Source organism: Oryzias melastigma, linkage group LG11 (genome assembly GCF_002922805.2).
Source record: "Oryzias melastigma strain HK-1 linkage group LG11, ASM292280v2, whole genome shotgun sequence".
Lineage (NCBI taxonomy): Eukaryota > Metazoa > Chordata > Actinopteri > Beloniformes > Adrianichthyidae > Oryzias > Oryzias melastigma.
In genome coordinates, this window is record NC_050522.1 from 12,131,049 (window position 1) to 12,146,006 (window position 14,958).

Here is a 14,958-nt window from a genome sequence, read left to right on the forward strand (position 1 = left end):
TAAATGTGCCACACCAAACAGCCAATCACAGACAAGAAGGCTCATGCTGATTGGTGTGGATCAGGGGTCGGCAACCTTTAACAGTAAAAGAGCCATTTGGGCTCCTTTACTGATCAAAACCTAAAAGGAGCCGCATAGTCTTAATTTAGCCTTTAAGAAATTTGGATTTGCATTTATGACCTTCTTTTTTTTATTAATAAATATGAGTTACGTGCTTTTAACTGTGCATTTGGGGGTAAGACGTCTTCAGGTCAACAGGGATGTAAAAACGTACATAATTTATTATCTATGTGCACCTCAGCCATCAATTTATAAATGTAATTCATCTAAATTCAATAAATGCTAATTCAGTAATTATTACTTTAAAAAATGCTATTTTATTTTTCTTTTCTTTTTTTGCTCTTTTTCTCTCTTTGTCCTCAGTAGTCTTTACGCTGGGTTTTGTTATTTTAGTTTGGGGTTTGGTAGTCTTTAGTTTGTGGGCTTTGTTTATTTGCTTTCTTTAGGTAGTTTTGGTTAGGCAGCCATTAGCAGGAAGCTGCTGACTCAGGTGGTCTCCCTGACTTATTTTATGTTTTATGAGCTACCACAGAGAGATAAAAGAGCCACACGTGACTTTGGAGCCACAGGTTGCAGACCCCTGGTCTAGATTCTATCCAATCAAGTATTTTCGACTCGCATTGACGTTGCTTGGAGGCAGACTCTGGTTCTGTTCCACTGGATTTCTGCAGTTTTCAACTATTCTGGCCTGTAATATTTCATGAATAATTTTGTTTACTTTGAACAAAAGCAAATATGAGTTCTTAAAAAGAAAAATTACCATTTAAAGTTAAAAAGGCCATTTCTTCTGCTGATACATTGTCTACTGTTGTGCAACATACGATAATATGTGCTATAAAATTTTTAAAATAATCATAAACAGACTAAAACTGTGTTCTGAAAGACAGATCAGTCAAAAACATAAATTATATCTTTAGCCAAACCTTTATTTACATTCGTAGAGGATGGTAAGTGGTTTCAGGTACACATTCTGTTAATCATTTACACTGTGATCAACATAAGAGCTACCCATGGAAAAGTAGTACTGCTCAAGCGATAACGCATGCTTTGGTACGGATTATCTGTATCTTCTGGTGCCCCTCTCCATTATTGTTGGAGATGTCCACATCTCTGATTGAGTTCTGAGGGTTCTCTCCCTTCCTGTTCAGCTTCTGAGACAGCCCTCTGCAGTCTGCTGTCAGATTTCATAACTCATCCATTCTCAATCAATTCAGTTTGATCTTTCGACTGCTGAGGTGGAAGCCTTAATACAGCAGTCTTCAGAATGAATCTTAGACCTGTCCAGAAGCCGAACAGCAGCTGATCGCCAGAGAGAAACTCCAATTTCACCCGGCGATTCTGAAAATTCTGTTTCTCTGCGACTCTTTCTCTGGTGAAACGTTTCGACTGCGCCGTCTCCTGAATGTTAAGCAGGTAAACATGGAGTGTGAATGTTTCTTGATTTATTTTTAACTGATTGTTGGTCTTATTTATTATTTTTGATACGTCATTTAGTTGGTCTTTAGTTTGGCTGAAAATGTGCTTAGTCAGCACTTTTGGAGATGCAAAAAGAGAGAGAAATGGAGAAAAAAAACAAGATAACTAATATAAACAACAAGAAGAGAGTGAAAAATAATTAGAAGAGAGGCGTTCAGTATCCAGATCTTCCTTCTCCCAGTAGTTATTTTTGCTGTTTAAAAAAATAAAAGCCCTCGTCTTAGCTGTATCTCTAAAAATTCCAGCTTCTCCCTTAAATCATTACTGAGCAGCTGAGAGATTTCCATCCAAACCAAGGGGGCAACACTTTGGCAGGTTGGATTCCCACTGGGGTTTGTTTCCTCCAACAGTCCAGTTCATTTAGCAGTGTTCCTGTAGGTGAAAGAAGTTGATCCTTGTTTGCTAGAGAACAAGGTTTTTGTAAATTTAGTAAAGCTATCCACTGTAGTTAAAATGCAGAGAAATTTTCCTTGGACCAAATCATCAATAAATCATAGTCATAGAGATAAGCCAGATTTGGTCTTTTCTGATTAGAGCTCATTTGTCGCAAACAATTGAGAAGCTTTGTAAGTTTGCTCCAATTTTGGCTTTCTACCAAGAGTGAGAGCAAAACCTAACTAAATGATGCTGTGAGATCATAAGTCTCTGGGACTATCCCAGAGTGAAAGCTAATCAGATCAAAGTCATTGGCAAGCAGAGAGGTTTTGATTCTCCAAAATGGGTCAATTTATCTTGGAAAGTTATTCTCCAGGTTTCAGCAGCCCTACAGGGAAAAACCCAGAAATTCCTTATGGATGTCCTGTCACCTATTCAGAACCAAAGTGGTGATAAAATACAGACATCCAGGAACTTTCCTAGAAGGCCAACAGCTGGTTCAAGCATTAGCAGAAACCCTCAGAGGTACTGGAAATCACCAACACTATGGAGTTGTGATGTGGAGAATCTGGAGACCTTCCAATGCCTTGGGACGAAAATGGACACCTTTACTATACAGTGCTATGTACGCACCAGGCATACTAAAAGGGCATTCTTGAACATATAGTGTTCACACTGGACTTTCCCTACCCAATACTAGCGCCAATACTCACAGTAGAAAGAGTCATGGTGCGAAATGTTGAAGAGATGGAAGTCTTCCAAATCTTGCTCCAGACTTTTTCTTCCACATCTCTATTCCAATAAATGAAAGACTTGGTGTCATATAATAATTTCCCGTCCATTATCAATTTTCAAATGATTGGCACTTCAGTGTTTTGAAAAGGACACTACCCATATGTCAGTAGAAATACTTAATTTACTAAGGGTCAAAAATGGATTAACCGTATTTTCTGGAGTATAAGTTGCTGGCTTTTTCATAGTTTAGCCAGGGGTACGACTTATAATCAGGAGCGACTTATTTGTGGTTTTTAAAGACATAAATAGGCTCATAAATTCATTATTTTTCCACTAGCAACCGGTTGCCCTTTAGCTGTTGCTTCTACTAACACTAGAGGGCGCTGTATTTTCTTCTGACAGTGCCAGAAGAAGTGTCGTCCATAACAAACATGAAGGAGAACCTGATTATTTTCCTCTTAAATTTGGATATTATTCTCATTTGCATTGAAGCATTTTTATTCTTGTTTTTATTTTTTGCCATGACAAATATAAAAGTGCGACTTATACTCCAGTGCGACATATATATATGATTTTCTTCTTCTTGATTAGACCTTTTTTGCTGCTGCAACTTATACTCCGGAGCGATTTAGAAAATAGGGTAGTAACTTGTGTAGCGATACGTGAACGTGAGAATATTAAACCCAAAACGTTCATTTACAAAGACTTTTTGTTGGACGTTTTTGCCTGAACATGCATTTCCGAGCCCAGCGTGAATGTAGCCAAGTTAGTAGGACCTTTTCACCCCCCAAGTTTATCACTAAAATCTATCTCCACCATCCCATCCTGGTACAACTTCATCACCAAAAAAGACATTAAGAAAGTTCTGTCTCTCTTTCTCTGTCTGTGAAGGATAGAACTTTTTAAGTCACCTTACCTCATGAAACCTCAGTAAAACAATTGGGTTTCAAACTTTTTAAAAAAAAAAGTGAAATCAGCCTGAGGATGTTTGAGAGGTATTGTTTATCCAATAAAAAGTGTGCTTTCTCAGCAGCTTCCATCTCTATCCCTTCCAGAGACAGGCGGATCAAAGTTCACCATCGGGAAGTCCGTCTGGCTGCTGTGGGCTCTGGTTTTTAACAACTCTGTGCCGGTGGAAAATCCCAGAGGAACGACAAGCAAGATTATGGTAAACAATTTACCTTATACTAATACTAATTTCCTTGTAACTTGACATTTGAGTCGAGTTCTGGCCTAAACTCTTAATTTCTGCACTAGTGACCAAAGACTTGACTTGCACTGTGGTTTAATCTTGAGGTAAACTCAAACGGGGATTCATAGACTCATGACTTGGTTTGAAACTAAACTTGTGGTCAAATAATGGGACAGAACTTTGATGAATTTACAGATGATTCTGACATTGAGGCTTCACTTTAAGAATTGAAGCTTTTCTTAGGTCAACGACCAGAGACCTAAATTCTATCTTGGGTACTTGAAGTTTAAGATGGACAGGAGGAAAGAAACTTCTGAGTCTTTCTGTCTTGAGGCTCTGTTTCTGAGAGGTAACAGTGGTCTCATGGAGCCTTCTACAGTATGACACTATGACATACACCTGGCACCTTTCAAGCCAGAACATGGCCACAGGTCTTTCTTAAAAAAAAAAATACAATGTCATAGGCAGAAGCTGCAGAAAAAAATGTTATAGAATTGTGACAATGTTTCCTTACAGCTCCATTTAGAGTCTTGGTTACACACAGTAAATATTTAATAGTTTAATTTTCTTAGCTAATCTCTGTCTGATGTGAGTTGGAGACATCCATCTTTCACTAAAATTAGAAATAAATTAGGTGTTCTTTAATTCAAGAGTCATGGTAATTATCAGATTTGTCTCTTTCAATGCTTGCTACTAATGTGGATACGAACAATGTAAAACTAAAAATCAGCAGATTTTCAACTTTCATAGTATTTAATTCTCTTTTTTTTCTAATTAGTCTTTTAGCTCAAGTGTTTTTCATAATCAATACCAAATCATCTCAAGAGCCCATTAAATATTTAATGGATTTTTGCAAAGAAGCATAAGAGAAGAAAATAGATGTTCATTGTCTTTCTGCAGATGCATTTTGAAAATAAGAGCTAAACCAAACATGTTACCATAGTCATAAGTATGGTTTCACTATTTACCTTTGTCGTTTTCACTAAATGCCCAGGGGCATAATGAGGAAAACGGATAATGATTTTTGTAAATAGACTAGTATTTATCCTCAGATTTTAAGTCTTTGGACATTTTTCAGAGGTAGAGAATTTTGTCTCATGACCCCAAATAATCTGCATACATTAAACTTGTAAAAAACTGTTTATTTATTTAATAAAATAGTCATCAAATTGTTGAAAACTTCAACCTAGAATGATTATAGAACTGTAAACTCTGTCCCGTTTAGTTTTTTTTTACATTTTCCGCCTCACTTGCTGGTGCAGCAATACGAATTTGTTCCCCTACTCGTCAAGAAAATTATGTAAATTGAGTTTTGGAAATGATCACTGACTACTATGGAGGAAAACAGCCTCATTCATCACTAAATGCAAGTGCAGATTTAGTCCTTAGCCTGATCCACATCTCTCACTTCCTGGCTGGATGTCAACACTGCAGCATGTTGGAGCAATAAAAGCATCACGTCTGCACAACTTCATGTTATCATTATTAACCCCTTAAACAGTCCTCTAAGATGAGTTCAAACACAGAGATTTGGGTCAGCTTGTTTCATAATAAATGTTGTTTTTTCTAGGAGCCAAAAGTAAGGAATTAAATGATTTAAAGTCTGCAAAAACCGTTTTGAGATTTAAAAAAAATACTTATTATTATTGTTGAAATTGTTGCAGATGTTAAATTTGCAGGTAAGGATTCAGTGATAGAGATGCAAAGCCAAAACACGTCTGCAGAATTGTTTTTGTTTCAACTTGTAGGTCAAAGAATCGAAGCTTTATTAGGATGTACACCCAGTAACTTGAGACCTGCATGGAATAATAGCACAGAGAGGAACACCAGATGTTTTAAATAGATGTGTTACTATGTATCTGACTTGAACTTCTCCCAAAAGATTCAAATATTATAACTGTGACAAAATTACAACTTAATCTGTTTCTAGAAAACGGATATTTTCCTGAGATGTGAAGTAAAAGAAAATGAAAAAGTAAATTTTAAGGTCTTACTTTGAGACTCTAATGCATCGTTTCCACTGAGCGGTCCAGACCGGACCAATACTCTAAGCATTTCCATTATAAAATGGACCCATTAAGCAGGACTGATCCGTAGGTCTATAGAAAAATGGAGTGGACCAGTTTGGGCGGAGCTACTAACGCCACACAATGAAATGCATTGATTGGCTGAAAGGTTTTAGGACAAAAGAATGTGTCCGACCCACGCAAGAATTTCCAAACATTCATCTGATGTCTTTGAGTCGGTTGCAAATAATATTAAATTATTTTCATAAACGAAATACCAGAACCCAAATATGATAAAAGTAGCTTCCATTTTTGTTGCCATTACCTTTCACAACTAAGTAATCGGTCTAAACCTCGCACACACCTTGATGGTCCAAAAATTTAAAAGGCTCGCTTGAATTGCCCAGACCATCTTAAACCGGCTGAGGGAGGACCAGTCCGGTCCGGACCGCTCATAGAAACAAGGCATAAGACTTGACTTAGACTTGAGACCCCAGATTTGAAACTTTTCATGGACTGTAGCTCAAAGCTTTATTTCCATTAACTCGAGACCTGCATGTGACACCAACACAAAAAGAAACACCTGAATCGAAATCGGACTTGTTACTAGAGATCTGACTGGAATCTGGCCCTAAAGAATCAAATGTTATAACTGTGACAGAATCCCCCTGTGATGACAAATTGAAGCTTTCTCTAGATGTGCAATGAAAAAAAAACTAAGTCAATTATAAGGTCATAGTGTGAGACTTAAAAGTTTGATTTGGACTGAATCGGGACTATTTTTGGACTCTTAATTTGGATTTGTAACTTTAAAACCTGCTTTATTTACTAATTTAAAGACTCCAACTTGATGCTTGACCTGGACTTGTGATCAGAGATTTGATTTGAGCTTAAATAAATAAACACAACAACTGTAAAATCATTACATATTTAGCAGGATATTAACTCTGAAAACAGCATGTTTATTTTTTCAGGCTTCAGACTTGTGAGTCAAGATCTAACACTTTCATTGGACAGATTTGAGCATAAACTTGTGACCTCAAATTCCACTTCAAACTTTGATTTTGAATCACACTAAAGAGGAGCACACTCTTAAGAAAAAAACAGTTAAAGCAGATCATAGTAATTTATATTTTTAGCAAAACATCTATAAATCTGTCCATATTTATTTATCTGTTCAACAGAAATCACCATTTAAAGTTAGTAGCAGGGTTGAGTTTAAAATGTAAGTTGTACTTAATATTTCTTAGAAGTGAAGCATAACTCTCAACAAATTTGATTCTAAACTGTTTAAAATCTTTTTTTAGGGGGATTTGTGCTCCAATTTGATATTTGAATACCCTAAATTGATTAATAGCTTTAATATTCCTTTTTTGTGTGTTCTAATGAATTTCTTTACATCCTTCAAAGTTTCCTGATGTCGTTTAAACTTAAAACTCGTCTTTATTTGCCTTTTTTTTCAGTAAAGTGGGAAAATTGTTGCTGAAAATACTTAAACTTCTGTCAGGCAGACCCAGCCTTGATCTTTATCCGTGGCTTTTCCCCCTCCAGGTGCTGGTGTGGGCCTTCTTCGCTGTCATCTTCCTGGCCTCCTACACTGCCAACCTGGCAGCCTTCATGATCCAGGAGGAGTACATTGACACAGTGTCAGGGCTGTCAGATAAGAAGGTACAATCAGGGATGGAGCATGTGGACACACAGATAAACTGCACTCGTAATTTATTAAAATAATGGATTCTCTGTGGACTTTCTGCTAAAATTGGATGAAGATCAAAACATGTTTCTTCACAAAAGACTTCATCCAAAAGTGTGATATTGAACCATACTCTGTATGCTGCTCTCTTCTGGTTCTTCTTTTTCTTGAAGCTGTGCCCCAAAGACCACAGGCTTTAAAAAAACTCACGTGTTTTATTAACCCCCCCTCCCCCACTCAGACACTAACAAAGAATAAGCTGCTTTGAACATGAAGGCTTTGGATTTCTTTACATCTTTTCATGGGACTCGACTCGCCTCCAATTATTGTAACTGTAGCCTTTTAACCCCCCCGCTCCCCAACCATTCTCCTCCGCAGTTTCAGCAGCCGACAGAGCAGTACCCGCCTCTGCGCTTCGGCACGGTGCCGAACGGAAGCACAGAGGAGAACATCCGCTCCAACTATCCCAACATGCACCAGTACATGATCCGGAACAATCAGAAGGGAGTGGAGGAGGCCATCGACAACCTGAAGACGGGGTAAGGAACTGGGGTGGTGGGTAAATAATTTGTATAGTTCCTCAAGATCACCCAGTATAGTACTATTGATTTGGAGGGGAAAAAATATCTAAACTTGCCCAGAACTTGTCTTCTGGTTGTCAAAATGAACCAATCAAAAATCAAAAGTGGAAACACTCAGACATCTAGAAAAAGATGCTTTAATAGTCATTTTTTCAGATTAAGAGTTACAAGGACATGTTTTCAACTTCCATAAAATCATAGTGAATCATTTTCTAAAAACTACAGAACCTTGAGTGACTTCTAGAAAACAACAGGTCTTATTCAGGAGGCCATAAAATAAGTGTGAAAAGAACTGTAGCACTTACCTGACAAGCTTAAGATCCAGCAAAGGAAAAAAAGAGACTAGAAAGACCATCAGACCAGTATTCCAACGTGGTGCAGGTGGTGTGTTGGTGCAGTGTTGCTTAGCGACGTCTAACAAGTTGTTTTAATTGATGGAACCATGAATTCTGATGACAAATGTCATCCATCAAGTCACTACAAGGGTTAGAACCAGCAATAATCCAAACAAAGCAGATCCACCTCTAAACGGATCAACATGAAGGTTCCAGAGTGTTCTACTTAATGTCTGGATTAAAATTTGAAATTTAAGATGCTGTTTTACGACCTTAAACTATGATTTGTGTTAGAAAACCTTTGAATATATTTAAATTCAAACTAATCAAAGAAAGAAAATGTTTTTTTTCCCATAGATCAGATTAAATTAAGAATAACAAATACTGCAGGTATATTTGTTTTTTCACAGCACATGCTGCCTTTCCGCTTTATGGTTACATATCCTCCTTATAAAGTCCTTCAAACAGGTCATTTAAAAAGTGTGAAAGAATCACTGAAGCAACATTCATGCACGTGTCAAATGAGCTGAGCTCTCCGTCAGGTGATTGAATGTTCGGGGCATGCTCACTCTCCGAGGGGCCGACTCACCTCATTATTTCGTGAAGATGCTCTCGTACGGAGGCCTTTCTTTATTCAGAGGCAACCGCCGATGTGGTTTGGAGATAATCGATGGAGAAATCCAATTCCCCGTCGGGTCACGGGGACAAAGACATGTGAATACTTTCGCAGTTACACATGCCTCAATAAATACTTAGAAATAAAAAAAAGAGTGGCCAATTTAGTGAGATTGGCGTCATTTAAGATCAAACAGGTGTCAATAAACTGCAGATGAAATAAAATACCTGAATCCTATTAGGAAATACGGACTTCATAGACTGAAATCAGTCTTGGGCACAATTGCTATCATAAAAATGTGTGCATTTCTCAGTTGAATGCCTTATATTCGTTGTGAAAGCACCAGGGCGGACTTGAATGTGCTCCTGCACCACAGGCTAAAACTGCCCCATGCAGGCTTCACCACTACCTCACAGGAAGACTTGTGTGGACTAGAATAGTTGTATTACCTGCGATATATGGAAGCCCAAACTGTTCTTAATTATATAAATAAATACAACATTATTTAATCAAGCAACACTCCAATAAAAGTCTTTTCAATAAATAATTGACCATTTTATTATGAAATACATTTCATTAAAATTTAAATGGACCATTTTATTATGAAATATATTTCATTTTTACTTTAAAACATAATTTTTATGTTAAAAACATTTCATAATAAAAATATATATCATAATAATTTTTTTTTCATGTTGGATATTATTATAATCATGTGAGGTTTTTTTTTTTGTAAAAGCTTGTATTTCAAAATTACTGTTTTCCAAAGTGTCCTTTTTATTTCACAATGCTGTTTTTCAGAACGACGTATTTATTTCATGATAAGCTTTTTCCGAATAATAACTCTGTCTGTCAATCAATGAAAGTGGGCGGGATCTAAACGTTCATTGGCTGATCCTCTGAAATCGACTTGTATGCCTAGACTCCTGCTCTACTGTGTGTAGCACAATAAAAAAATATTTTTTTTCTTTCTTCATTTAGTCTGAAAGCATCCTCGTTATTGTCACTTAAACTAACCGACATTTGTGTTTGTTTATGAGGGAGAAAATAAAGGAACATTATTTTTATGGTTGAGAATCTTCGTTTCTGGAAACTTTTAAACTTTTGACCGGTTTCGACAGGAAGTAGTCAGACTGTGATCACGTTCTAGCTTTACGGGAGTCATTCGGGGCCCAATTAAAAAAGGGTCCGGGCGGTTTGTCCGAACCTACCCGAACCCAAACCTTGACGCGGCACCAAATCCTGCTGATCGTCCGGTTCCGGGATCGTTCCGTGCACCAGAAAAGCTGATATTTCACGACTTTGGAGCCCCGTTTTGGGGAGAAGTCCAGCAAAAAAGACAAACTACGAACTGTATGTCCAAAATAAATGTATATCCTGATAGTAACGGGTGCATTTCTCGCTAGAAATATTGTCAAAATAAAGATTAGTCCACAAAATATTTTATTCTGAGGAATTTTCCACCGAAAAAGAGTGAATATCCCACCGTGTTTTTGCTAGCGACATGCAGAAACTCAAACGTCACGTGATCAGTCACGTGATCCGGCGCACCTCCGTAGAAATGAATGAGAGAATGAGACGTAGCTATTCTACAATTTAGACCCGTTTTCTGTGAAACTGCTACGTTTTTGCCTGTGGACAAACGTGGGTACTCAACGTTTTTGTAGGAGACTGGGAGACTGTTTGCGCTGAGTTGCATACTCCCACCTAGTGTTGAGGAGTGTGTACTGCACCATCACGTTGGCTGAAGGAACACTCGATCGATGTAGTTGGTGCTGCTTCTAATGTCTGATTAAAGGAGTAGCCAATCACAAACGTGTCCCCGCCTTGTCTGGTTTGATTGACAGACAGAGTTATTATTCGGAAAAAGCTCATCATGAAATAAATACGTCGTTCTGAAAAACAGCATTGTGAAATAAAAAGGACACTTTGGAAAACAGTAATTTTGAAATAAAAGTTTCAACAAAAGAAACCCCCACATGATTATAATAATATCCAACATTAAAAAAAAATGATTATGATATATATTTTTATTATGAAATGTTTTTAACATAAAAATTATGTTTTAAAGTAAAAATGAAATATATTTCATAATAAAATGGTCCATTTAAATTTTAATGAAATGTATTTCATAATAAAATGGTCAATTATTTATTGAAAAGACTTTTATTGGAGTGTTGCTTGATTAAATAATGTTGTATTTATTTATATAATTAAGAACAGTTTGGGCTTCCATAGCGATAATGCTAGTGTGAATGGTTTTTGATGAAATTAGTTGTTGAAGATGCTGAAGCTTTTTGCTGAAAATGCAAAACCTTTTTACAAAATGTTAAATTTGCTAAAAGACTGGAAATTTTGTTTAAGAACTATGAAAGAGCGCTGAAAATGAGCTAAATGTCTGAAAAATTTGTAGTAAAATTACTTAAAAATCCCTAATTCGTGTCAATTTTGCAAAAATATTTAGAGTGTTGCTTAAATATGAGCTGAGCTACAAATTAGCCCAAAAAACCTCAGTTGATGCCAAATTAGCCAAAAATTTAGCTCATTGCTTAAATACTAGCTAAACTCCATAATAGCCTAAAATTAATCAGTAAACTAAATTAGTCAAAAATGTTAGCTTGTTGCTAAAATAAAAGCTAAACTCTAAATTAGCGTATAAAAACCTCAGTAAGTACAAATTAGCCAAAAAAACGTTAGCATGTTGCGTAAATATAAGCTAAACTCTAAATTAGACAAAAGAAAAAAAATTGTAGATAACAAATTAGCCAAAACCATTAGCATGTTGCTAAAGTAGAAGCTAACCTCTAAATTAGCCTGTAAAAACCTTAGTAGATACAAATTAGCCAAAAACATTAGGCTACTGCTAAAATAGAAGCTAAACTCCAATTTTTTGAACATTACTATAAAATATAAAAACATAGCCCATTAACATATTTAAAGGTTTGTTGCTAATCTACTTAAAATTTTGAAATTTAAAGACTTTCTCACCCATTTCCTGTAGGGTATATTTTGCTCAATATTTCAAAAACTATAAAGTTTATGAATACCAAAAATACAAGCAGTAATGTTCTTAACATGCTGAACGTTTTGATGCTAAGATTGCTGAAATCATTGAAAATGTGATTGAGTTTTTACATGCCGAAAAACTTACAGAAAGGAGCCGGAAAATCACTACTGTGTGAATGCTTACTAAGCATTCACGCAATTATATGCAGATTTAATACAGTAGCTTCCATCAAAATACAAAGCAACCGTGTGATTTTATGTGTGGCAGTTCTCACGTTTCTGTGAAAAAATAAATGTTCCTGCTTCTCAAGCAGTTACCAGTGTCTGTGCTAACTACATCTACAATACCTCAAACAAAGTAGTCCTAAGTAGGGATTTGTTTGTGAGTAGTTCAGTGGAGGGGGGTTTGGTGACCCCTTCTGGATGGCAGGTGCACACAGCCAAATCCACGCTTTTAAAATTATGACCTGAAGAATGAACACCACTATCTACCTGCTCTGGAAAGTAACATAAAAAGAGAACTATTCATGCAGGACCCTGCTGGTCCCTAAAACGGGGTTGGAGTGATGCTGTGACATCCTCTTGAAACACGAGTGCCAGTTCAGCCCCACCTGGAAACACTTGTGCCCGTCCTCTTTCAGGAACAATCAGTGAAGAGTGAGGACCCTGGCACCTCCAGGACCTTTGTGCAAAACTAACCAAAAGACAAGATGGAAAACACAAAACCAGACCTACAGGTGCTAGGGGATCCTTTTTTCAGAGTGCACAGAAAGAGGAGCAACAACCCCTGCTATCCTAAACATTGAACTGACATAAACAATGAGGCCATGACCTCCTCAAGAAGACATAAAAAAAGGGGAGAAACCCCCAAGTCCATGAAAACAAATCAAATGAACATGATGAGATGCTGTGGGCAAGCTGAAACTGACGTGACTGACGGGAACTGAAGCCGCCTCAGGTAAGCTGCTACTGCAGTTGAACCCTCCGCTGGGCTCTTGGTGGTCGGGTCATCCTGTCAGATCACCCCAACTGCTGAAAACGAGAGTGTGGAGCAGGACCCAGAATGCATAGACGATGATTTGTTGACAGCAAGTATCTCATAAAGGAATTGAGGAGCTCAATATATAGCAGCTTTACATAACTGGACAAGACTCCAGTTGACAGGACATACAGTAGCTTGGCAGGACATGACGAAATACTGCAGGAACTTGGACTTGATACTACTTGGCATGCACTGGGCTTCACATGAATAACTCCACGTTGTTTGAGTAGTTGAAAGCTGGACTGCATCAAACTTTAAACTGGAACAAGCACAAGTTATGGATAGAATTGAACTGGACTGGTCCATAGACCGAGAAACAGGAAGAATTTACAAGTAACTGAATATGACCCAACCAGAACTTAACATCAGACAGACATTTGATTACACAAAGATCTAATTAAAAACATGACTCGTGGGGACAATCAAAAAGTGAGTACAAGCTGCAATTGTCATTTTGTATACAGAGCCCTAAATTGGACTTAGAAAGTTGCCTAGCATGTGCATATGTGCAATTACATAGACTTTTTATTGGTAGTGTCACTTGAACGTGCCTTTCTGAGCCTGTTGTGAACGTAGCATAACACTAGGTTCACACTGGACATGGAAGCCGGAGGTTGCGCGGCATCCGCGCTCTCCTGCAATTCACACCAGACGCACATTTTTCCGCAACGGTCAACAGACGCTTCTGCTAGAGCTTTTTTTGTTTGTTTTTGCTATCATGGGCAAATTAATGACCTAAAAATATGACTATGTTTCTGCTAAGAAGAAGCAACTAGTTAGTAGGCCTACACTTCTTTAATTTATCTGTTGTTGAGACAGAAGTGTTTGCGTGTCTGTTTGTCTGAGTGTGTGTGTACAGTCTGTTTAGATGCAAAAATATAATCACATTTGTCAATCTCAGTGTTTTATTGTAAAAAATTGGTTATATTTTGAAAAATAAACCAGATTTTCTCATATATCTTGACGTAAAACTCATAAATTTGAATAAAAAAGTGCATAAATAAGTAGACTATATTTTCTTTGCTCCAATAAAACAACCAAGAAATATTTTTAGATAATAAACTCCAACCCATAGGTGATCAAACTTTAACCTAAATGCTTTATGTAAAAAAAAGAATAATTAGATACATTTCTACTTCCAGAATTGATCACTCGAAGCTTCCACACAAAACGGCGTCCAGTGTAAACCCAGCATAAGAGAAAGAAAACCTGAGATCCAACTACAAATATCTCAATCAGAGTGCCAACAACAACCAATGCATTTTCCATTGTTAAATCTCTCTATGGAGTATTATCTCCAGATTGGCCGTGGCACCATGAAAAGAATATTATTACTTTTTTAAACTACACCCCATTTCAAATTCACTTGTCTTATTTGACTTTCACTCTCCTCCCTTCCAGTTTATAATTTTCCAGATCATTGGCCAACTTTGGAGAAAATGAAGCCTCTGCTGTCTGCTCACTTGTGTTAATTGGTCCATTTTTTTCCGTCTGTAGATGAAAACCAGAGTGTCACACAACCCGACCAGACGTGTGTTGTCAGCGAGACGTGGGCGCACCCGAGGCTTTTATTTATTTCATGCACACGAGCGGCGTCTGAGCCTTTCAGTCACTTAGCATCATGAACAGGGATGATACAAGCTGTTTTTACCCTTGTGTGCGAGTATCAGATCTTCACGCTTCAGGTGGAAACAGATATTTGATAAGAAAATTGGATGATTGCAAAATGGGAAAGATGACTGGAATACACAAAGAAATACACACACCACTTACTGCAAAAAAATGTTTTTCTAAAACTATAGGTACATTTCACCAATAATCTATCATTATTCTTTGAAGCA

The 14,958-nt window shown here is 37.2% G+C and overlaps 1 protein-coding gene across 1 annotated transcript in view; it reads left to right on the plus strand.

Annotated features, from left to right (window-relative positions):
- The window catches only part of grin2da (glutamate receptor, ionotropic, N-methyl D-aspartate 2D, a), a 247,266-nt gene that overhangs the window by 197,157 nt on the left and 35,151 nt on the right, over positions 1 to 14,958 (plus strand). Inside the window, exons 12-14 of the mRNA XM_024298168.2 lie at positions 3,702 to 3,814; positions 7,396 to 7,512; positions 7,916 to 8,076. Coding sequence (XP_024153936.1) covers positions 3,702 to 3,814; positions 7,396 to 7,512; positions 7,916 to 8,076 — 391 coding nt within the window. The remainder of the gene's footprint in view (positions 1 to 3,701; positions 3,815 to 7,395; positions 7,513 to 7,915; positions 8,077 to 14,958) is intronic.